Source organism: Vombatus ursinus, unplaced genomic scaffold, assembly GCF_900497805.2.
Source record: "Vombatus ursinus unplaced genomic scaffold, bare-nosed wombat genome assembly UNPS02014799.1, whole genome shotgun sequence".
Taxonomy (NCBI): Eukaryota; Metazoa; Chordata; class Mammalia; order Diprotodontia; family Vombatidae; genus Vombatus; species Vombatus ursinus.
Window position 1 is genome coordinate 23,203,845 of NW_020954577.1, and position 25,937 is coordinate 23,229,781.

Here is a 25,937-nt window from a genome sequence, read left to right on the forward strand (position 1 = left end):
TAGTAGCTTTATATGGTCAAATTCTTTTTTTTTGTTATTGTTGTCTGTTCATTTTTTTTTTTTTTTTTTGGCAAGGCAATTGGGGTTAAGTGACTTGCCCAGGGTCACACAGCTAGTATGTGTCAAGTGTGTGGTCTGAGGCCGGATTTGAACTCAGGTCCTCCTGACACCAGGGCCGGTGCTCTATCCACTGCGTCACCTAGCTGCCCCTGTCTGCTCATTTTCCAGCCTATTTCTTGACTTTAAGCTTTATGTTAAACTTGGGCTCTGCTCACCCAGGGGTGGAGAGGCACTGTCCTAAGCGTCAGGCTTTTTTGTGCTGTTTTCAGAGCTAGTTCTGGGGCCCTGCAAGTTTTTGGTGCTTCCAAGGTAGGGGGGATCCTGGAAGAGGTTTGGTCATTGTTCTCCTGGTCTGTGCTCCGGTCTTTACCAAGGAAGGGCCCCTGGTTTCCTGCAGATGCATGTGCTAGCACTTCTCCCTGCTTTGGTACTATGGCTAGGGCCCCTGCTCCCTTGTAACAGACCCCCTCCCCCGCCAATGATTATCTCTGCCCTGGAACTGTGACCCAGAATTGAATATGGGCAGTAGAGTTGCTGGTCGGCTCCAGCTGTACTCAGTGCCAGCAAAGGGTCCCCTGTGCTGTCTTTCTGAGTTATCCAACCACCCTCCCATCTGTGGGCTGAGAGGTCCCAACACTGCTGCTGCCACCACTACTGTATATATGGATTCCAGACAGATCTCTGCCAGACTTCCACCTCGATTTTGCAGGCTTCTCCTGCAGCCTCTTAAGTTTTCTTATGCCAGAAAAATATCTCACCCCAACTTTTTGTTGGCTCTACCTCTCTAAAATTTGATCTGGGGCATTGTTTAAAGTTGTTTGGAGGGGAATGTTGGGGGAGCCCGGCTGGGAGATTGCCCCTAATCTGCCATTTTGGCTCTCTCAGCAGTTTCTGTCTATATAAAACATATTCGTTGTAAAGCATTCCTGTTTAATTCCACGTTGGAATTAACACATCAACAAATGAAGATTATGAATATTATATTCTAACTTTCACAATCTTGTGAGTAGGCATAAAAACCCATTTATATACAAGGACAAAGTGATTTCCAGAGCAGTAAAAACCTTTCTAGCCCATAGTCTGCTTGATTTAGAACAGTGAAATCTGGATAACCAGTCACTAGATAACTTTTGTATGTATGCAGGTACTAAGGCAGAGATTTGCCTTGTACAGTAGATAAATATTCATTGCTAAGTGACTAATGTTAAGAATTGAACTCACATTAAGAAGGCATTAGGGAGTTATCTTCATAGGAGTTGGTAATTGATAATTTATCACTTCAAGCCTTGGTGAATGTTTTAAAGAAAGACCTCGGATATCTTGGGGTGCTTTTTATGAAACTTGAAATGTTTTTATTGGGTGCTTTTTATGAAACTTGGAATGTTTTTATTGGGTGATGGAGAGCCCAGTGGATACTCTCACTTGAATACGTCAGTTATTAGAATCTTGGGCACCTTGGATTATGAAATATATGTTGAAGTTTAAAACTACAAGCCTTTTATTGGCTACAGTAGGCCACCCCAGGGAAGAAGAGTAACAAATTTGTGATTTTTAAAGTCCTGTTTATGTTTTTATTGTCTAAAGAGATCACCTTACTGAAAACAAATGATACGTATCATAAAATTATTAGTCCCCACGAATAACTAAATTTAACAGATATTTTATATTGTGGCAAATACCTAGGCTCATCTGTTCAGTAACTATTTGAGTACCAATTATAGGTAAAGCACTTCCCTAGATGTTTCAAATCCTTTTTTGAGGTATTAAATATAAGTTCCTATGTCTGCTCACCCTTTTATTATGAAATATGAAAGGAATCCTAATTGATTAATTTGAAGATTCTTATCCCCTGAATTAGGCAGCTAGGTGGCACAGTAGATAGAGTAGAGGCCTGGAGTCAGGAAGATGAGTCTTCCTGTGTTCAAATCTGGTCACAGACATTTACTAGCGATGTGACTCTGGGCAAGTCACTTAATCCTGTTTGCCTCAGTTTTCCTCATCTGTAAAATTGACTGAAGAATGAAGTGGCAAACCTCTCCAGTATCTCTGCCAAGAAAACCCCAAATGGGGTCATGAAGAGTCAGACACGACTGAAACAACTCAACAACAAAAATTCCCTGATTTGGACATTCTTTAGCTGCCGTACGTAACATAAAATATTTAAAATGTGATTATGTATAACTTTTTAACTGAGGAGAAATTCTTTAAGTAGGTATAGCATGCCAGTATATCGATGCACATTTTAATATGCCCATAATTTTAATGTGTGTGAGGTATCAGCACTATGAACTTCTGTGCGTATGATAGATACTTCGTTAATGTTGTTGCCTGATTCTAGTGACTTTATTGAGTCAGTTTTTGTATTTTAGCTCTGGGAGATACAAGAAAGTAATGCCTGGTGTCATGGAGAAGAGCACATGTCCCTGCTACTCACATGGGCAGGGTGGGAGTGGGGCCTTAGTCCATCCCTAAGAAAACCTGAGAATTACTTTCCTCTTTGCTGCTATAGCTTCCAGTGTGGAGCTCAGGGAAATGAGCCAATTGAATACTGAGTTTTAAAAACTTCTGAATTCATTCTACTCTGCCTCTGGTTTTCTTTCTTTTTTTTTTCATTTTGAAGTAGTTTTAATGTAATTATTTAGTTTTTAACATTGTGTTAAAGTTGCAAAGTAAATGCTGAAAATATCTTAAGTGGAAATATCTTAAGTGCCTTTCCTATATACTTATTCGGAAAGTCAGTACAGCAGTGATACAAATTTAAATTAATTAGAATAAACTTTTATTCCTTGAATGAGGTAGAATCTTTATAGAGGAAGTTCTGGTGGAATTAGATTTCTTTTCAAGTCTGTATTTCTAAATCTCCATAGATTCTCTTGGAAGGACCTGGCACATTGAAATATAGTAATTTTAGCCTGGCCAAAGCAGAAGGTGAAAATTTGGAAGAGTTCTTTGCTTTGGTGGCATCAGAAGAAGGTGGAGGTGATGGGGAGAACATACAGAGAAGATGTATGAGAAGCAGAGTCAAAGGTATGTTTTCAATAGAAGTTGTCAAACAATTAACACCACTCATTGGCTACCGAAATTGTCTTTTGAATAAAATGTATCCTTTTTTGTTTTGTTTTTGTCAGTTTTTTAAGCTTTCATATTATTAAAAACTTTCAGGACTAGCCTAGTTGACTTAAAAGTGTGATTTTGTCCACTTAACATTGAATTTACTAGCTACGGTCTTCATATTGAATAGTATATCAGGTCTAGGAAGCTTTGGGGACAGTGGACTACATCCAGCCATCAGAGTGATTCCATCCAGTTCTGGCAGACTTTCTAACCTTGTGTCCACTGATTTCCCTTAAGACCAACAAATAATACCTTCCCTCCCCATTCCCTCTGTTCTTGCCTTTCTCAACTTAGCTGTGTCTTCTTCATTTCTTTTCCTTTTCACACATTTCCCCCATCTTTAAAAAAAACAACAACCCTAATTTGATCCCACCATCCCCACTAGCTGTTGTTCTGCATTTCTCCTTACTTTCATGTCTAGAAAGTCATTTATACTTGGTGCACTTCCTCTCCTCCCACTTCCTTCTGAACTCTTTCCAGTTTGGTTCCCAACCTCCTCTTTCAATTGAAAACACTCTCCCCAAAGTTACCAGTGATCTTTCTTAGTTGCCGGAATGAATGGCCTTGTCTGAGCCCTGGTCCTTCTGCAGCATTTGGCCCTGTCAGTCAGTAACCCTCCTCACCCGGATGCCGTCTCCTGTTCTGAGATGCAGCTTGCTCCTGATTCTTCCACCTGTTGGCCAGTCTTTCTGATTTTCCTTTGCTGGTTCTTCATCCGGGTCATGTCCACTAAGCATGATTGTCTCCCCAAGGCTCTGCCCTAGGAACTCTTTTCTTCTTCCCTCTCTACTCTCTCACTTGGTGATCCAATTAGGTCTCCTGGGTTCGGTTATCATCCTTTCTATTCGGATGATCCCCAGATCTATATATCCAGCCTTTGTCTCCCTCCTGAGCTATAGCTCCACGTTACCAGCTGCTTGTGGATATATCAAACTAGATGTTTCATAGGTATCGCAAACTTGTTATGTCCAAAATGGAACTCATTATCTTTTCCCCCAATCCTTCTTCTAGACTTCCCTGTTATTGTTGAGGGTACAATCATTCTGTCAGGATTCCTAGGCCCACAACTATGATGTTATTCTTGACTCCATTCTGATTACACATAGCAGTGCCGAAGCTCGTTGTTTCTAATAACAAAATATCTCACATACATCCCCTTTTCTGCATTCATAGAGACACCAACCTAGTTTAGGTCCTTACTACCTTGTATCTTTGTCCACCAAAGACCTGCAGGTGCAAACAAGAAAGTGATTATTTTTTGGATAGAGGAAATATATGGAAAGAACCTAAATTAGACACTTTATTTTCATGTCCTCAGTAAAATTCCATTTCAGTGGAATGTGTTGGGATAAAAATAATTTCTTAAGATTTTTTAATAAAAATTTTAAAGAATAGAATTTGCTAAATTACTGTAAGAATTTTATTAAAACATATTTGAGTAATTATGGAAGTTAAAGCATCCCAGTATTTTCTTTTTTCTATATTATTAGTTTGGATACCATTAAGCTGTTAAAATTCAAAGTAACATTAAAGTGCATAAGCATCATTTAGATGTTTTTAGTCACTTATTTTCTTCATAGGCTTTTTCATAGAAACAATTTGTCTAAAAATGAGGTTTTACTGTATAATAATATATTTAGGATTTAATATATGTATTTATTCCATTGAACATAAGGAAAGTCTTTGTATGAGTTTCTTAAAACTTTCCTTGGTCTCCGGTGTGTTTTGGTTTGATAGGCTTATTTACATTTTTATAGAGTGTAATTATCTGTCAAATTCTCATTTTCCTAAGGAAACATATGTACCTTAGTAATGGTTTCAGAAAAAAATGTGGTAGGGTTTAGATACTTCCATTATATGCTATCTCCCTTATGAAAGAATTATAATGGCAACAGTGAGGCCGGTAAATGCAGCAATTATAATTTGGGAGGACAGATTTATCGTCTCATTTCAGCTGCAGCAGTAAACCTTTAATGAACATCTGGATAGATAGGAAGTGGAGAAAGAAAACATACATAAATTATTTGCTAAAATTGTTCTCTTTGTAACTCAGTACAGTGTTTATTTTTTGGTCTTCCTGGACCAATGACCAAATGCCATTTGAGTTTGTATAGCGATTTATATGACGTCCTTAAGAAATTTCAGTGACGTTCATGTGATTCGGGGTCAGCTGTGCAACAAGCATCAGATAGAACAGAACTTAATAGAACAGAACTTCAGAACCAGGAAGCAGAGAAAATGGTTTTCTGGCTCTCTCTCTGGCTTTGAAGGTCAGGTTTGGCCAGAAGGGTCACTAATGAGAAAATGTGCTAGAAGTTTATTGATGCTGTTTGGATTTCCCCCCAAAAGTAGTTTTATTGCATGCTTTCTAGAGAAAATGAATGTATGTAGCCTATTGAGATGCCTGTAGGAATAATTTTAGATTTTGTTGTTTTGACACTATGTTATTAGCTTAAGAAAGGATATATCTAAATGTGTCATACTCCTTAATCTCAATCTCAAATCGCAATCTCACAGTCTGTTTTATAATTATTTTAAAAAAAACCCAAAGTTTCCAATTACAATAAATGTAAGTAACATTAAATTTCTCTGATTGAACAGTTAAGGCTTCATTATTCATTTGTCTCCTTTGTTCACTTTTTATTAATCTCATCTTCTCCCAAATAAATTACTTTGGGAGTCACAGGAAAGCTTGTGTTTGATATTATTGTATTGCTCTTTGTACTTGGACCGTAGGCTCTCCCATCTACACTGCCCCAGAAGTTATGAAGGGCATGGACTTCTCCATAGAGAGTGATCTGTGGTCTTTGGGTTGTCTACTCTATGAAATGTTTTCAGGTGATTTATTTTTCTTTACATTTCAACTTAAGATAACTAGTACATACCTCATGAATATTCATAAAAATGTTCTTTGTTGAGGGACAAGAGATCATTTAATAAAATCTGTTGTTTGTCCAGATGTCCTACCTTTAAAGTCATAGTTGGTTTTACTGCCTTTTTGTTTGAACTACTTGAATTTGATTAAATTGGTAGAATAGTTTAGCATGTACAGGTGCACTTAGAGGTTCTCCTTCCTCCTCTCCTTCCTCCTCATCCTCATTCTCTCCTTTCTTTTTTTCTTTTCTTTCTACCCTTCTCTTCCTCCTCCTCTTCTTCTTCCCCCTCCAGCTCCTTCTTTCCCTCCTCCTGTCCCCCTGCCCTCTCCCTCTTTCCCTCTCTTTTTTTGTCTTCCTTTTCCTCTTTCTGTCTCATCCCTCCACCTCTCTCTGTCCCCTTCACCCTCCCCCTTTTTTTTCCTTTCTTTCTTCTCCTTTTCCCCATCACACTCTTCTCCCCTGCCTTTTCTTCCCCTCCTCTCCTCTCTTCTGGCATACATTTGCTGAGCATCCATGGGAAAAGTCTTTTAACCTCAGTGCCTCAGGCAGCTCTCCAAGACTATAAGATACAGACGACTGAATGAAATCACAAATCTATATCTTCTCCTCTATATTCCCAAATTATATACTATAGCCATTTATCAGGGAAAGTGAATTGCATATATTTATTAAAAGCAGGTAGAGTTATTTGCAACCTTGTAAACCTGTTGTCTGTATCTCATGATAGTCTACTTGTAGTCCACGGTTTTTGTGGCTTGCAAATAATAAATTTTTTGACCCATGGAGGAATTTATAAATTTTTTTTAGAAAATACATTTTGAAATAGAAAAATTTTAAAATAATGGCAGTTTTCTTGCTAGAGAGAAACTGAATTTCTGTGATTTCTTTCCCTGATCCTTGTGTGGATTCCAGTTCTCCCATTATGGTGGGTGTCCTTTATGGGATGAGCTTTAGCTTGTTGATTCTCGTCTTAAAATGTGGCCCCCAGAAGGTGAAGGGGAATGTTAGAAGTGGTCTAATCAGGGCAAGCAGGCAGTCAGTCAGTAAATATTTATTAAGTACCTACTGTGTGCCAGGTACTGTGCTAAGTTCTGAGGATACAAATCTAAGTTTAAACAAACAAGATAGTTCTTGCCGTCAAGCAGTTTACAATCTGATGGGAAGAGTACAATGAAATTATCACTTATCTTATTTTGGACATTGTACTTTTAAAGTAAAAGTGTTGGTCTCCATCTCAACATATATTGGGTAGTTCTGTTACAAATAATTCCAGTTTAAGGTTGGTTTGGAAAGTTTGTTGATACCAAAATATTACTTAATTTTTCAAATGAATTTGTCATTTTTAGGAAGACCACCCTTCTTCTCAGAAAGCTTTTCTGATTTAGTTGAACAGATTTTATATCAAGATCTTTTGCCACCTACACCAAAAGGTAAATTATTTTGTGTTACATGTGCTTACTTACTATTTCTGTGCTTCTTATGCCTTCATTCTAATTCTTACTTGTTTTCACAATTTAAAAAATAAACTAATTTTCACAATTTAAAAAATAAACTTATTTTCACAGTTCCTTTTTATTCAGTATATTTGCTGGAATCCTTGGGGAGAATTACACGTCTCTTTAATATGCCAAGGTAGTGAAATAGGAAAAGTTTATTTTAATAGTACAACTAATAGTTTTTTTAAAAAGTTTTTTTTTGCCATTGACTGAAAACTGCAGAAAATATTTGATGTGTTTATAACCAAAGTGATGTTTAAAGTGTCAGTTTTAACACTGATATATTACCTAAGACATTTCTGTTATCTGTGTTCAATTCTAGTGTAAGCTGGAATTCTGATTCCAAGTTGAATTAGAACAGTGGCAAATGAGAGAATTTGTCAGGCTCATAGATTGTTCAATATAGACTTATCTGTATTGCAGCCTTGTTCTTCCTTGATGTGCTGAGGGTTCTTTCTTGTGACTTAATCATCATTACCATCAGCTGGTGTGTGCCAAGGGTCTACTTGCACATGATGCCATGCAAAATCAAGGTAGCGACATGGAGCTTTTTCTGTAAGGTCTATGTGATGGTATATGGAACACTGCAGGATTATAAATTAAGAAGCCTGAGGTTGACAACTAGAAATGAAGGGGCGATTGTAGATGTTAAAATGCTGCGTTGGATGGCTCCTGGTCAGCAGTCAGACCATTGAGCTATCCGTGCCCTGTTGGCTGGGGAGAAGTTGGCATTGGAGGTCTCCTGGGTATTCTTTGTAAAGTGCTGCCATTTTTTGGCCTTTTGTTATGCTTCATTGATATCTCAGCCCAGCTCTGGTCAGTTCTTGAATGATCCAAAGATTCAGTTTCTGGATTGAGAGGATTTCAGGACATCTCTGATAATCAAACCATTATGAATCTTCTCAGCCTGCATCTTGGGAGTGCAAGGCCAAAGATATCCATGCCTGTTGACCTTGAGGAAGCCTATGAACTTCCTTGTCATCTCATCAATTCCTTTTGTGGTATACTCAGAGACAGTGAGGATGCCCACTTGTTGGCATACTAATTCCTTTCGTGTGTTTCTTAGATCATTTTTGTGGAGGGGGACTTACTTTTATTCGTGGCTCAGCTTAAATATATTTATAGATATGAATTAAAAAAATTAATTACGGCTTTCTTTATGCAGTTGTATTCTATGGCTTAGTTAAAGCTCATGAAGTGTGGTGTGGCGTATTAAATAGAAAGCCAGCCCCAGGGTCAGGAAGACCAGAATTTAAGCCCTGTCTCTGACATATACTGACTTTGTGACCCTAAAAAAGTGACTGAATCTGTCAGTGCCCCAGGCAAGTTTCTTAGCCTGTTAATTTCAGAACAAGTGCTGCTCTGCATTGGTAGAGGGAGTTTGTTCACAAGAAGGTCTATACATCAGTGAAATCTGAGTCAAAAACCTTCCAATACCCCTGCCCAGAACTCCAAACTCTGGACTAATATAGATCAAATTCAGTCTTGGGGAGCTATTCCCCAGATCATATCTTTTTGACTAATTTTGTTCCCAGTTTTCTCTGGGAACCTCCAAATATTGCTTAGTTCTTTACAGGTGTGTTTCTGTAGCAGATTGTATTTATATGGGATCATTGATTTAGAACTGGAAAGAATATAAGCTCTTGTAGGATAGATTGTCTCATGTTCGTCTTCATATGACCATCACAGTGTCTCACACATAGTTGGTGTTTAGTTAAGTGTATTGATTGAATTGAATTATATATGGGTAAAAAATTTAATTGGATTGAATTACATGTGGGTAAAAAAACATTCAGAGTAACAGTTTTCATTACTCATATTAGCCCATAAATAAAGAATACAGTTATCCTCCCCCTGTAGTCAATTCTGACTTCCCCCTTAGGTCCTATACAGTGCCTCAGACTCTTAGTGCCTTTTTCTGGTATGGACTGTCTTGGGAAGGGAATTGAACTTGGGGTTGCTGGAGAGGCATTTCTCTTTGCCTCAGACTGGCACCATGTGAATAACCCCCAGTAGTAGTGAAGCCAGAGTTCAGGTTTTTTCTCCTCATGGTCTTCATTGTCTCTTTCTGCTCTTCTAGCTGTTGGGCCATCTGAGTGATTCTCTTCTTTCTCTGATTATTTTTCTGGAAGCTATAACTGAGCCCCCACTCTCCTCCTGGGGTCAGACCTCTCTTCTAGAGCACCACCCTGGGCACAGGTCCCCTTCCTGCCCTCCCTGTACTTGTGACCTAGAGGCTTTTAAAGAGGCTGGCATTGTCTCCTCCTTCCCCTTTGCCTCCAGTGCCTCCTTCTCTCATTATGAGGCTGAGTTCCAGAACACTAGCAACCTAATACTGTTGAGGTAGTTCACTTTCCTCTTTCTAGAACACTGGGTCATACAGCTTCACCTTCTCCATGGTTAAGACCACATGCAACTGTAACGAATTCTTATTATAGCTCTGGGTGATAGGGGGTTGGGTTTACCCTTATTATCTCACGGAGTCATTGGCTTCTATTTGATCTATTTTAATATCAGCGAATATATTGCTTAGGTAAGATTTTATATTTCTTGTGTTAAGCTGTCATGTTATTCGTTTTCCAATTCTTTCTCCCATACCTCTAATTTCTTCTTCATTTTCCCCTGTAGCACTCTCTTTTGTAAAAATGTCTTAAAACTTTTAACAAAAAAAACCTCTTGCTTTAGCTATTCCAGGAATTCCAAGTGAACTTGTGCTCCACCTGTGTTTTTCCTTGAGGCTTTGCCTATAGATATTTTAGAGTGGTTTTCTTCTTTTGGGTTTTATCTTGAGCATCCCTGTCACTCTAATAGCTTTTTATAATGGGATTCTTTCTTTTTTTTTTTCGTTCTTGAAGGCTACTTCCTAATTTCAGACAATGTCAGGGCTGGGCACTGGTCTACTCCTGTTGCTGCTTTCCTGGGATATTGGGTATTGTGTTATTCTAGGATTTCACGGACAGTTCGGGGAACCTGAAGGCTTTCAGCATTTCTAAAGTGGTCTGATCTTTGCAGGTTCCTGATGTGGGCTTGAGTCAACACACCTGTGAGCTTGCCCCTGTTGGAATTTCAGTAGTCTGTGGCAGTACTCATCCACCTGTCAGCCAGCTGGAAAGCTCTTGACAGCACTACAGTCTCCACTTTGGTCCAGGATTTCTGCCTAGAGCAGCTAGGGGGTGCCGTAGCACACTGAGTGCCACCCCTGGAGCTAGAAAGACCTGAATTTAAATCTGGTCTCAGACACTTACTGGCTGTGTTGCCCTGGGCAAGTCATTTAACCTCTGCCTCAGGTTCCTCAACTGTAAAATGAGGATCATAATAACACTTACCCCTCAGGGTTGTTGTGAGGATCCAGTGAGATAATATTGGTAAAACTCTCAGCACAGTACCTCACCCGTGGCAATGCTTAGTAAATGCTTATTTCCTTCTTTACCCTGATGATTTTTCTGGAAGCTATCACTGAGCCCCTACTCTCCTCCTGGGGTCAGACCTCTCTTCTAGAGCACCACCCTGGGCACAGGTCCCCTTCCTGCCCTCTCTGTACTTGTGACCTAGAACTAGGTAGTGAGCTCCAGAGCTGCCGGCTGGCACCTCTTCCTGCTCCCAGCTCAAGTTTATGTGTGTGGGCTTCTGTCCTCTGGGCTGGACTTGAACTTCTTCTTATTGCCCTGAAGCACAACCTTTCCCTGCGCAGCAATGTTCTGCACGGCCTTGGATGTCTGGACTCAGTCCTCAGTGTCCCCAAACCTCTTTGTCTCCGTCTGCCAAACGGGTCTGGAAAAGTGGCTCGCAGGGCTTTTTTTCTTCGGTTTCTGGATCCCTGCTTGGTCTGGTGCCTTTCTGGATCCACGTAAAGAGCTGTGGGGCAAAGCTCAGCTGTCTCCTTGCTCGTCTGCCCCTTGGCTCTGCCCCTCGGCATGCGCTCTTAGCTCTGCTTCAGTTCTCTGGTCTGTGCTCAGCTCTCTTAGGGCTCTTCCTGATGATTGGCTACCTGATTGATCTCCCCCTGCTTTTTTAGACCCAGGACAAAAGGATGGTGCAGATTCGTGATTGCTTGGGCCTATCTGTCCCCAATCCTGAGACATCTCATTTATGTCAATGAGGTTTGAATGGGTTGACAGGTAATCAGGCCCAGGAAGCTTGCTCAGTTCCCTCAACGAGGTGTCAGTAGGCATGTTTACAGCTACCCTGGGAGGTGTGACCAAAATCCAAAGCAGAGGTTCACCCCTATCAAGGCAGCGTGATTGATTATTGGCAACAATTTGCTTTCATCACGTTGAGCAGACCTTTCCAGTTAACTCTCTTTTGTATATGAACTTATGTCTTGGCATTTTGTTCAGTATCAGTCAAAATATTTCCCTACTGAATTGAGTCTTTTAGGAAAAAAATATCAGGCAGCTGTAGTGCAAAAGGAAAGCAGACAGTGCATAGCAAACCTGAAGTTTTGCTCTAAGAGCATTCTTTTGCAAGTGCAGAATGCTTCCCTAATTCCTGTGGCTTAGTCTCCCTCTACTGGTGAAAGAGGTGAAATCCTCTTTTCTTGGCTATGTGTTTGCACAACATTGTCAGTTTAAAGAGCACCCGGACCTCTTCCCTGGCCCTGTTCTCCTCTTCTCTCCCTTCTGAAGGCTTTGAAACGCTGCTTGATCATTGACCAATACACTTTATCCTGGATCTTTTCCTCTTGCTCTCTTTCCATCTTCTGTGGGTCAGTCAGAGCAGCCTGGCTTTCTTCATTTCCTGCCATTCTTTCCACTCTTATGCCCTTGACATGCTGGATCAGGAGGAGGAGTTGGCATACTTCAGGAACCCCACTGCCCCTTCCATTGCCTTCCCTGGCAGCACGCTCCTTTGACGCTTACTCTCTCTGTCTCCAGCATTTTTCCAGATCCTTGTTGTTCCAGGTCATTCCCCCCCCCTTTTTTTAGGAGTGGGGTACCTGTTCCAGCCTTCCTCTCCATTACAGCCTGGTATTCATATGGATGCCCAATCAAACATCCTGCTTTTCTACTTCATCAGGTCTCATGACTTCATTCTCTATTTTAGCCACCCCTGAGGCAATTCTACCAGATCTAATGATCTGGATCTGGAGTTCTCCTTTCTGATTACAGTCTCTTATCTTTCCATCTCTCCCTCTGCCTTTGCCTCAGTCTGCCTAAACCCTCTCTTAGTCCTCATTGTTAATTCCTCCTGTTTTTCCTCATCTCCAGATACATTACCCCTATTCTGGCCTTATCATCTATCCCTCCTCCTTTCACAGTCTTGCCTGGATAGTGAACCAGTTCAGCAGGCCATAGCCCCCTGTCCTTGAATACCTGGCCTCCAGATCCTCTCACTGACCTTCCTGTGAGTGCCATCCCTGTTGCCTGTCCCATCTGCCCTGCGCCCTGCTCCCAGGGAAGTTGTGAAAGTATCCCAGCAGGACTTACTGCCAATGTGTGTCATCTCCCCTAGATGGGCCCTCATTGCTGCACACCAACCACCTTCTTCGTCTCTCACTGACTCTTCTATAGGCTCTGTTCCAAACCCCTGATGATATGACTCTTCCCTTCTCTTTGAGCAGATGACCTTATCTCCTATTTTACTGAGAAAATCAGATGCACACATTGTTAACTCCCTCATCTCCCCTATAGAATCCCTTATAGACCTCCTTGATGTCTTCCCCCATCCTCGGTCCCCATCTCAGAGGATGAGGGGCCCCTTTTCGTTGCCCAGGCCAAGGGTTTTGTCAAATAGGGAGGACACTGGTGAGCTGAAGAGCAAAAGAAGATACTCAGGATGGCAAAGGATCTCACTAGTTAAAGGGACTGGGGTTGTTCAGTCTGCAGAGAAGACATGACTGTCTTTAGGGATCTAATGGACTTCCATGTGGAAACCTAATGGATTGGGCTTGTTTGGCCTCTGAGGATAGCACGAGGAACAGTGGGTGGGAGATTCAGAGAGCAAGGGTGAGACTTGATGGTAGGACAATCTTTCTAACAGAAGTATCCAAGAGGAGAGTGGGCTACCTTAGGAGGTAATGAGTTCCACTCTAAATGGGAAATTTCAAGCAAAAGCGGGCTGACCATTTGATGTGTATGCATAGTGGGGATTCTTTTTTTCAGGTATTGGTTGGCCTGGGTGGCCATTATTGGTAGAGTGTAATTCCTCCCAGCTCTGAAATTCTGTGATTCTTGGACTCGGTGAATTTGTGATGCCAGGATCTTCTTCAGCATCAAGAAATCAGTGTTTCAGTTGTGAATATATATATATATATATATATATATATATATATACACATACATATAAGCTAATTTCCAGTGGCTCTACACCTTGGCAAAATGCACATATTTATGTGCAACTGACAAAAAACAACAAAGAGATGGGTTTGTGAGAGCTATATGTTTGTAAGGCAGTTGATTAATGGAGCGATCATTACATTCTTAAGGCAAATATAAATAATTCATCTGAGAATTTTCTTCCCAGCCCAAGAACTGTATTGCTTTATGCCCTTGGGCAAAATGTTGTATTACTTTTTGCTTTTTTTAAAAGAGAATGATATAATTTTAATCAATTGATATTATGTACATAAATACTATTTAAATTTTTCCTGTTAGAAATATTGACATGTGTTTCATTTAAACTTTATGTTTTTATTTTAATTTTTTGATATCTAAAATTTTACTTTTACTACAGATAGTACTCTTCCTGAAGCATCTTCTGAATTTATTAATTTACTTGATGGACTACTTCAAAAAGAGCCTCAAAAAAGGTAGAGTATTTTGTTACCAGCTCATAATGGGTTTTTTTGGGAGGGGTACATTTTGCGCCCTCCCCTTTGTTTATAATAGTAATGTACTTAATGCAGAATTTTTCTTCTGTAACTATTTTAGATTTTTTTTTTAAGATCTTTTCTTAGCTCTGAGAAGAGAGTAAATTTTCTCACTTTTTAGGGGTATTTTTGGCCATAGTAATTTAAAGTAAATTATTTTGTCTTTATGTTTCGTATCAGACCCCAGTGGAATGAATAAGTTTTAACTCCTGAACCCAGGTAGTGTATTTCCCTTTCATTCTCAAGGTCAGGCCAAATAAATGTCAGACTGTTGAATTGGGGTTCAAACCTTCAAAAGGATTGCTATCTTTGTGGGGAAAACACATCTGTATGAAAACCTAAATATGTATTGCAACAAAATGTTAACTAAAAGGTATTTTAATTCATTTCACTTCAGTGAATATTATTATTTCCTATGGGGGTGGGCCTGAAGGGAGAGTAAGTTAGGTGATTAGAAAAAAAAAGATATGGTTCCTGCCTTCATGTATGTATGTGTCGTGTTTGTGTGGTACAACACATGTGTAACTATAGTCCCCATAAGTACAAAAGAGAACTACAGAGAAGGCATCGGACATAAGTATGTTGTAATGTTGGCACTCAGGGATAAAGATAGCACCTGAATTCTTCTTCTAATGGGAGTTATCTACCATAAATAATGGCAGGAATATTATTGTCCTGGGAGTCAGGAGTTCTGGGCTCTGGGCCTCATTCTGCCCCTGCCTTGCTGTGTGACCTAGGACAAAACACTGAATATCTTTCAATCCCTTTTTTCTCACATGGAAAATAAGTGGTTTGAACCACTTAATTATTCATTATATCTTACTTATTTTAAGGTTCTGTCCAGCTCCAAAATTATGATGTTATGAATCTTTGTAGTTGAGGGACATAATTTGAATCATCGTATAAACAAGTCCATTATGGAGCTCCATGATGGCTCTATGGAGCTCTATAATGTGTAAGAAAAACTGTAAAAAGGAGAGATTGGCTGTTGTTGAACTTCTGGCATTGACCCTCCTGTGCCTTACAAGGAAGTGCTTTTAAAATGATACTGGTTCCCATCCTAAAGGAATAATTTGAGTGGATATCTGTGCTATGCAATCCAGCTGTTTTATTGTAATACATAGACAAACTTGCTTACTGAATAATTAGAATGTCATTTTTTCTCATCAAAGCATAACTTATCCCATTGTAATTCTGTTTATTTTTTTATGTATGGAGGCAGCTTCAGTAGTAGGTAGAGTTATGGTTTGAGAATTCATAATCCTATTTTCTTTTGTCAGAGGGATTCTATTAATGAAGCCTAAGGCTATTGTGGACTTATTAATCCAACATTCTTTAAAGAACATTAAAAAGCATAAAATTAATAGGATTTTTCTTAATAAAAGATAGCAATGGATTAATCTCATCATCAATTTTCTTTAGAAGGCAAACTGCTTTTCTAAGAGCTAAAAGTTTTCTCTCTACATCAGCTCTTAATCATTTTTGTGTTCTGGGCCCCTTTGGCAGGCTGGTGAAGCCTATGGACTCCTTCCCTGAATAATGTTTTTAAATGAATAGAATGAAATAGAGTGATTATTAAGGGCATTAATTACAATGATAGGTATCAAAATAATAATAAAGAAAAGTTCACTGATTCTGGGGTGAGAACTGCAAGTGTCTTTGAAGCCCCACAAATCCCTCCGGAGAGGAAGGAGATGTGCCCCCATTATCTTTGCTCCTGGAACAGGTTTGGCCATTGCAGTCATTCAGAGTTTATTTGTCTTTCCATATTTGCACCAGTATTATTGTAGTTGTTGTTCGTATTCTCTTGGTTCTACTCATTCCCTCTGCATCACTTTGTATAAGTTTTCCCAGGCTTCTCTGAATCTTCATATTTGCTGTTTCATCTATCACCGTATTTTTTCAGCCATTCCCCAACTTTGTTTCTAGTTTTGTGCCACCATGAAATATGTTGCTGTAAATATTCTGGCATACATGAAAGCAAATGTTTTCGGAGTCACATTTTATGAGTAATGTAAATAATCAAACTGGATTCAGAAATTTAGGGGTGACCCTGAAGAAATGAGGCCACTTCTCTGTTATGTATCATAAGACCACGCTCAAGGTGATTCCCCAAAGAGGGGAACCTCAAAACATTTTGAGCAATGCCAGCGCTGTGGAGTAAAATGTATGGCCTTTCATGTGACCACCTGGAAGGGTGATACATATTTGAACAAATACTTTCTAATACTCCAATCCTGGACACATAATTGCTAATTTAAAAATCATTCACAGTAATTTATAATTATTTTCTGTAGACTGGAGTTGGGATCTTAAACTGAACTTGAAATAGATCACTAGCAGACTGTGAGACCTGATCTGATTTGATCTCTGGGATTGTAACACTTCATAAATTGTCCCTTTCTGTACCAGTTGAGACGTCTGGCTATTTTCTCCAAGTTTTTATCCATCATTCATCAGTGTTTATTTAGCATGTGTAGCATCTTCAATAGAGATTAGATTGAAAGTTTTATTTTTTTTAAATTTCAGATTTACGTTTAAGGGGAGATAATTTATAAGTTCCTCCACTGCAGTTCTCCCCTGATATGTGTTGTGAGGGCTAGTACCAGGAGTATCCACCAAGCTAGAGGGGCCTTCAGTCTTGCCCCAGTGATGGCCTCTGTGTCTTTGCTTTGGAGGGTCTTTCCTAGAAGGTTGGCCATCAGGGGATAAATTTTTATGGTCCCAGCAACTTATGAATCCACCCACTAAGATAGAGAGGGTAGCCATCTACATAAGTATTCACACTGGTAAAATCACAGGTCTTTTGAAGAAGTTACAACTAATGATATAATTTGTAACCTGTGTTAAGTATTTAGGAGATGTTCTGGAATGATCCATTTCATTTGGTACCAGTTTGAGTCTTTGTTCTCTTGTTTTCCACAGATTGACTTGGGCAGGTGTATTACAGCATTCGTTTTGGAAGGAAGCTTTCAATAGAAAAGACCGTGATTGTCCAAACACCCAAGATGCCAGCTTCAGGTAAGTTCATTGCTTAGGAGGGTTTATAAATTTAATTCTGTGCATGAAGTGTAGTTGTGAATACAGGAATCACCATTGTGCTCTATACTGTGACATTTTTGCCTAACTTAATAATGTGAATATGAACTTATATTCCTTTGCAAATAGGGAAGTCTCAGCTATTTATATATACATATACACACATACATATATACTCTTATCTATAATGTACATTAACATGTATACATGTAGATAGCTAGACATACACATATGTGCACATGCATGTTGATTAGACATAGATATACACACACAGTGCACATATATACACAGTGCACACACATGAATACATGCATGTTTGTAGATATATCTAAATCTTTATTATATGTATATGTGCATATATGTTTACATGTATAATGTATATGATATATATGTGTAGATGTAGACGTTGACGTAGATATAGGTCTACATCTACATCTATATCTCTATCTACACATAGACACAGACACACTTGTAGCACACACTATGACATTTTTTATGTTTTTGTTTTCTCATACATTAAAATAGTCTGCCCTCAGTAAGGAGTTCCTGAGTATTTCCATGTGTCCATCACTGTGCCGACCATTGTAGGGGATACAGAAGAAGCACAAGATTTGGTCACTTGCAGTCTATCTGGACGCTCTTTGATGTAGCAAAAAAACCTGAATTAGGGATCAAGAGACGTTGACTGTCATTACCTTGATTTCCAGCGTTGGGCAAAGCCCAGCCTCTGTTTGTCGCTGTTTGCTCGTGTAGGAAATGAGGGAAGTGATCTCTGGCTTACTTGTCTCCCTTTAGAGGATAGCAAACAGGATCAAAGGAGAGAATGTATGTGAAAGCATTTCGAATGCTCAGAAGTGCTATACAAATAGAAAATGTTATTGTTGGATTCAGAGCTTACACAACGGTTCCTAATTGTGTAAGATGGGAGTCTGGTAGTAAATTTGTAAGATGTACGCAGACATGTTAGGAAAGACATTTGGAAGTAGCCCATCTGATCACCTCTCCAGGGTTCCCGTGTTCAGTTTGCTGTTGAAGTTGGCACTGTGCCCGCCGTAATACTAGGCCTGATCACTTAGCTGGCTTGCCTGAAGTTCAGAAGAGCTGTACTGTACGTACACTTTATTTCCCCTCACATATTGTGTCTCTGATGGGATCATCGTTTGTTCATGTTCCGAAGGAATGGGGAGTAATGCCCCGAGGTAAAAAAGGTCACGTTGCAGAATGGGCGTCTCTCCCTTCTCCCCTCGTTCTCTTCAACTCCTCTCTTCAGTGGAACTGAAACTGAAAGAGTCCTTAGAAGCTGACTTCCTGCAGCCACCTGAGGCTCAGTGAGGCTTGCTTACTGGGCACCTCCCCAGGTAAGTGGCATAAAGCAGGATTTGGACTCTTTGACTCCAGAGCTGGTGAGGGCTCTTTCCACTGCACAGCATTGTTACCTCCTGCCTCTAGAAGCATGCAGATTTCTTTCCTGATCAGTCATTTTATTATGCATAAAGTAAAGATAAAGATTTTTCCTTCAGGGTAAATTACAAAAGGGGACGTTTGATGGAGTTGGTTGGATACTGCATGGGATTAGTGGGTACACTATCTATATAGTCCAGGGAAAAAGACCCAAGTTGCAGACCCAGCAGATGCACTGCAGCCCTCCTTAGGATATGTGAAGAAGCGCTTTACAAGATTCCCAGCGGTGGTATTCACTTAGTGTATATTTTTCAGTCTTCTCCTTGCTGGGTTGGCTTTGAATGCTGTAGCAATCAAGGCATGGCCAGAAGCCAACTTTTCTGCCGTCGCCATTGAGAGAGAACAATCACCCTGAGAAATCAGCTTGAAAATGCGAGTTTGAGGAATTGGAAGCAGATTGTGTTCTGTGCCCACACTGTTGGTGCTTGGCCGTGCGCCCATTCTGAGTCATTCTGAGGGACAGCAACATGCCAGAGAATAATGTTTAAAGATAATCCACGTCTCATTAAAAACACTCAGAGAGAAAACGCTTTATTTGCACCTGGCTCTGCTTGCACGTACTTGGTAGCATTTGTGCAAAGCTGGGCTTCTGTCAGGAGGTCGGACGTTGATGGTTGCCGTACCAAGAGAGGGAGAAGTAAGCTTCAGAAAGAGAGAGGACTTTTCGGCGAGGGCTGTAAAATTCCTGAGCTGTGAACTTTTAAAAGGGTAGAATGGTGGAAGGCAAGCTGGACTTGGAGCCAAATCGTCGGCTTTAATACCGAGGCACGGTTTGCCTTTGAGTGACTTCCTCCACTTCTGTGAGCTTCGGTTTCTTCATCTGTCAAATGGGGATAATAATCCCACCTTATCCCACCAGAACCTGCGTTCTGTTCCTGGGCCCCACAAGTGGGCTTCTGCCTTGTCTTGCCCTGACCCATTTCCAAGCTGGGCTCCACTCTCCATCTCCATTCTGTAGTCTGGCTACACTCCATGTGTTGTGTTTGTGTTCTCCCATTGGAGTGTAAACTCCCCGAGGGCAGGGATTGGACTTGTTTGCATATTTTGCTTTGTTTTTAAAAAAAAAAATTATCTCCAGTGCTTGGTAAGTACCTGGCACATAGTTAATGTTTAATAAATGCTTATTCATTCAACCCTTCCTTTGTGCCCATTTATGCTTCCTATGTTAGACTGCAGGGATGGGGGACCTGCAGCCCCAAGGCCGCGTGAAGTTAAAGGCCGCACTTGAGAACGTAGAGGGCTACACGTGACCTCAAGGCCGCAGGTTCCCCATCCTTGTGTTAAAGTGTAGCATGTAAAATGTTTGGTAACTGAACTGCTGTCCTCACAGGGTATTTGTGAGGGAAAATGCATGTTGAGCTGAAAAGAGCTCCATGCGTGTGAGCATTGTTACTGCTAACAATAACTTAACTGCCACTGGAATTTATAAGAGAAAGGAGAAAACAGTTAATTTCACCATCAGATGCCTTGTCCATTAGCATCAGTGAGGACAGAACTGAATTATTGGTCCCATAAACTTAGATTTTTAACTTAATGTCTGTTTTTGTTCAAAATAGCTAATGCTAAAATAGTTGGTATTTATATGCATTTCAAAAGTTTACAAAATGTTTCATATACATTATACTCCATGGAGATTAAGTAGTTTACAAGGGAACCATAAATACCTCACTTTCTAGGCTGTCTGGTTCAAGATGGGTGCTGAGTTTAGTAGAATTCTGGTCAACAATATAGATGAATAATCAATGGAGAAAACTAAACAATAAGTGCATAGGAGTACTTAGCATGAGACTTTGATTCTTAATGTCTTAAAATTATCATATTAACATACAGATTTTCTCTTGGTCTTTTTATTTTTAAATAAATGGAGAGAAGGGAAGGAGTTGTGGTCTGGATTTTTACTTCCCACTTAAAAGAAAGAAATTAACTGATGGTAAGGTTAATGGGAGTCTGGAGCTATTAAAAACCTCTTCTTTCCTTCAGGAATGCTTTGGTTTCCCTTAGACTGTGGGGAACTGAGCACGTACCAGGAGAGCCTCTTCCTCCTCAAGGCAGGGAGGGGTTCCTGGGCCATAGGCTTGACAGAGGAGATACTTTAATAAACAAGGAACCCCATGGCCTGCAGAGGGAAGACTGAATGTGGAGAGAGCAGCCATGGAGATCTGGAGGCCGTGTGAGGGAACCAGTGAGCGCTGGCACAGAATGAGACGTGGGGCTTCAATTGAACTGGGAAAGGATCTAGCACTGATGGGACAATAGGAGGAGAACCCGAGGGCTGCATTGGTATTGACGAAATATTAAAAGAATCAGAGTAAAAAGCCTCTAGTGCATTGGATAGATCCTTTATGGAGAACTGACAGAAATACATGATGATAGACCACAGCTGATGAGCCAGTGTTGGGAGGGAAGCGTGCACAATGATGAGATCACAGATCTATTGAAATGGAATGTAGATGTTCACACATACCGACACGTACATATATGCATACATATATATGTATGTATATGTATATATATATATATCTGTGTGTGTGTGTGTGTATAGTATATATATACGTATATATACCCCCTACTCAGAGAGGAGGCTTTTACATTTGTGGTTTGGTTTTCTGATACTAGCTAGAACCTGTAATTTAGAGATCTAATGGCCACTTTATCTTCTTAATCAAACACTTACTGTATTATGTGCAATATACCGTAGGGGATACAAATAAATGGTTCATGAGAGGACACGTGATAATGCTAGAAGGAACCCAGAAAGTGTTGCTAGAAAATATGAAGTCCTGTGCAAGAAACGGGTGCTTTAGGGTGTAAAGGGTGTTTTTATCAGAGGAGGTTACGGGAAGAGAACATCTGCCTAAGAAGATGGCGTCTCAGACAGGGATTGGGGTTTCTGGACCACGAGTTAATATATGAGAGTGGGCTCTTTGTTAGGGGTAGAATGTATCCAACGAAGTTCAATAAAATGTTCGTCTGGAGAGGCAGGATGGCATAATGATTCGACGGCAGCTATCTGGATGGTCAGACCAGGGTTTGAATCCCATCTCTGATCCATTCTGCTGTAGGACTCCAGGCAAACCTTACCTTTTAACTTCTCAGTGTCCCAGGTAACTCTTAGTTGTCTCATCTGCATTGGTAGAGAGGGTTTCTTTGTAGACCTGGCATTTGTTTTATCTATCTTTTTGTCATCTGTCCATCCTTCCTTTTGCCCATCTATCATCACACTCAGTTGATGCATTGGTTAGGTTTATTGAACTGATTTTCTTGCTTTTTTTTTTTTCTCTTTGTTATAAAAGATGACTCTTTGGGTGGGGGAGGAGAGAAATATTGGAAAATGAAGGTGATATTAAAGGTGATGTAAAAATAAAGGATTTCATTCAAATTTAAACAAAAGAAAGAAACACAACTGGGTTGTGTTCTGCATCATTGGAGGAATATCTACACCCATATTCCATATGTATTGATTTTTCTCTCAGTATATAGCTTCAGTAGTATAAACAATGTTTCACATCCATAATCTTTCACCTCTTCAATGAAGGGAAATAGTTGTATTCTCATCTCTCTTCTTCAAGGCCAAGCTTGTTATCATAATTACAGTGTTTGTTTTAATTTTTAAAAATTCTTTCCATTTAAATTGTTGTAGTCTTTGGATAGATTGTTTTTCTGGTTCTCCATACCTCACTTTGTCAGTCATTCAGTGCTTCTTTGTGTTTTTGATATTCATCCTTTCTTATGGAGAAGTCATATTCGTTACCTTCTTGTAACACAAATTATTTAGGTATTCCTCAATTGTTAGTTATCTACTCTCCCCCTGAGTTCTTTGTATTACAAAATTGCCACTATTAATATTTTGGTATATATGAGATTTTCCTATTTTTGACATCCTTGGAGTATATGCCTAACATACACTGGAGTGATCTCTGCAACTTAAAGAACATGGTTGCTTGAATCACTTTCTCAGCCTAATTGCAAACTAATTTCCAGAATGGAAATGATGAGATCACAGATCTATTGAAATGGAATGTAGATGTTCACACATACTGACAATTTCCCAAAGGCAATCTAGTTCATTCTCCTCATTTTCAATTCAGGATCTGTGTCACTGCCCTGTGCATAGCAGCTGTCCAAGATATATGTAGTAATAGATTGACTCTTAAGAATTTTCTATCCAACTTCATACTATTGTCTGAATAATAGGCATATATATATAGACACACACACACATATACATATATATATATATATATATATATATATATATATATACCCTCTACTTTACAGCTTCCTCAGACCAGCCTGCCTTTCTTACCATAGCCTCTCCAGCACTGACAAGTTCCATCTTTTGTTATCTTTGTCAGTTTGCTGGGCATGAGGCAAAACCTCAGAGTCAATCTGATTTGTGTTTGTCTTATTATTAGCAATTTGGAATTTTCTTTCATATTGTTGTTAGTATTTTGTAACTCTTTTTTTTTTTGAGAACTATTTGTTCATGACAACTCTTGGTGACACATTTCTGTAAGTTCTCTTTATATTTGGTGTATTAGACTTTTTCATAAATAATTGATGTAGAGGGTTTTTTCCCCTCTACTTGACAGCTTCTCTTCTTATCCCAGTTGTGTGAGATTTTTGTTTGTGTAAAAGTTTTTCAATTTTATTTAATCAAAATTATCCATTTACTTTTGTGATCAACTTTAACCTTCATTTGATTAAGAGTTTATCCTCTAGTCACAGCTATGAAAGGTACATGATTTGGTTCTCTTCTAATTTTTAATGATGTGACCTTTAATATTAAGGTCTTGTATCCATTTGGAGCTTACAGCATTATATGGATAATATGCCATTTCATTCTATGTATCTCTTGTTCATGTTCCTTCATAAATCCTTCATGGGGCATCCCCCAATATGTTATAGGCCTTTACCAGTCCTCTTGACGTGCGTATACTGATGGAGCACACAGAGGCTATTCATTGATTATCTGTCACTCTTGCCATATGCCTGGCAGATCATTTTTCCAGTTATATATTTTGTTGACCTCCTTTACTAAAAAAAGTTCAGCTTAGTTCTCCACATTGGAAAAAAAAATAAGTGAACAAAGAATGCCTGCTATTCAGACAATAGTATGAAGTTGGATAGAAAACTCTTAGAGTCGATCTATTACTCCGTATATCTTGGACAGCTGTTATGCACTGGGCAGTGACACAGATCCTGAATTGAAAATGAGGAGAATGAACTAGATTGCCTTTGGGAAATTGTGCACTTCTTTTAATGCTACCAAGTTTCTTCCCTGAAGCAAGGGTCTGTCCTTTTAATACTAATATTCTTCCATTGATTTGGTTTGACTCTGAGTCATGAAATACCAATTTCTGAATAACTGAAGTTGAAGACTACCCAAGGGGCAATGAAGAGGTATATGGTAGGTTTGAGCAGACATCTACACCAGCTTGGCTGGTTATCAGCTAGAAATTGTACCAGAGAAAGGTCATGGAAGATATAATGATGAATAGAATATCCATCTGAATGTAAGCTCTGAAGGAATTTATAGTTTAGTAAGGCATAGAAGACAAACACAAATAATTATTTAATAGGAGAGAATATGATGATCTTTTTAGTTCTGTCGGTATCTAGAGGAGAGAGATCTGGCTAGTGGGGGAGGGAGGGCAAGAATTGGGAATATTTATGAAGTAGATGTTATTTGATTCAGACATTTTGAAGGGTGGATAATTTTTTTTTTTTTTAGGCAATTGGGGTTAAGTGACTTGCCCAGGGTCACACAGCTAGTAAGTGTCAAGTGTTTGGTCTGAGGCCGGATTTGAACTCAGGTCCTTCTGACTTCAGGGCTGATGCTCTATCCACTGTGCCACCTAGCTGCCCCCAATAATATTTTTTTTTACAGGATAACTTTGTTATATATTTTAAAGGAATAGCAAATTTTACAAAATAGATTTGCAGTTTCATGTGTAATCATCTTTTTTTTTTTCTATTCTACTATATTATGGAAACGTTTGTTTTATTTCTTAAATTGAGAAAAAAAAAAGAAAGTTCTATTTTGTCCAGGTTCCACCCTGCCAACTCAGGGAAACAGTTCAACAGATTTGTTAATAATAGCTAATAATAACAGTAGCTAGCATATACATATATGTATATTATATATATGTCACTTTAAGGTTTACAAAAAAACGCTTTATGTTATCTCATTTTAGCCAGCAACCTCATCATCATCATCATTATTATTATTTTTTGCTATTTTTTTTTATTTTTCCCCCTGTGGAAAATCTTATTAATTTATTTATTTTTAGTTTTCAACATTTACTTCCACAAGATTTTGAGTTCCAAATTTTCTCCCCATCTCGTCCTTCCCCCCACTCCAAGATGATGTGCATTCTAAATACCCCTTCCCCTAATCTGCCCTCCCTTCTGTCTCTCCCCCGCTTCTCTTATCCCTTTCCCCTTCTATTTTCCTATAGGGCAGGATAGGTTTCTGTATTCCATTGCCTATATATCTTATTTCCCAGTTGCATGTGAAAAAAGTGTTTTGCATGCAAAACGCTTCCATAGTAGTCATGTTGTGGAAAACTAACTATACTTTCCTTTGTCCTATCCTGCCTCCTGTTCATTCTATTCTCTCTTTTGACCCTGTCCCTCCTCAGAAGTATTTGCTTCTGATTACCCCCTTTCCCAATCTGCCCTCCTCTCTATCATCCCCTTACTCTCTTGTCCCCTTCCCCCCCTATTTTCCTGTAGGGTAAGACAGATTTCCATACCCAATTCAGTGTGTATATTATTTCCTCCTTAAGTCAAATCCTATGAGAATAAGATTCACTCGTTCCCTCTCACTTTCCCCCTTTTCCCCTCCACTGTAAGAGCCTTTTCTCTTCTGGGTTTTTTTTTTTTTTTTTTTTGTGGGATAGTTTAGCCCGTTCTACCTCTCCCTTTCTCCTTCTCCTAGTATATTCCTCTCTCACCCCTTAATTTTATTCTCCAGATATGACCCCTTCATTTTCAACTCACCCTGTACCCTTCATCTATCTATCTATCTATCTATCTATCTATCTATCTATCTATCTATCTATCTATCTATCTATCTAT

The 25,937-nt window shown here is 39.3% G+C and overlaps 1 protein-coding gene across 4 annotated transcripts in view; it reads left to right on the forward strand.

Annotated features, from left to right (window-relative positions):
- ULK4 (unc-51 like kinase 4) overlaps nt 1–25,937 on the forward strand; it is a 636,813-nt gene that overhangs the window by 18,576 nt on the left and 592,300 nt on the right. For 3 of the 4 annotated variants that reach the window (XM_027872479.1, XM_027872481.1, XM_027872480.1), the window contains exons 5-9: nt 2,928–3,087; nt 5,911–6,012; nt 7,397–7,480; nt 14,219–14,294; nt 17,280–17,375. In XM_027872479.1, coding sequence (XP_027728280.1) covers nt 2,928–3,087; nt 5,911–6,012; nt 7,397–7,480; nt 14,219–14,294; nt 17,280–17,375 — 518 coding nt within the window. The remainder of the gene's footprint in view (nt 1–2,927; nt 3,088–5,910; nt 6,013–7,396; nt 7,481–14,218; nt 14,295–17,279; nt 17,376–25,937) is intronic. The other variant, XM_027872482.1, reaches the window with a different exon arrangement.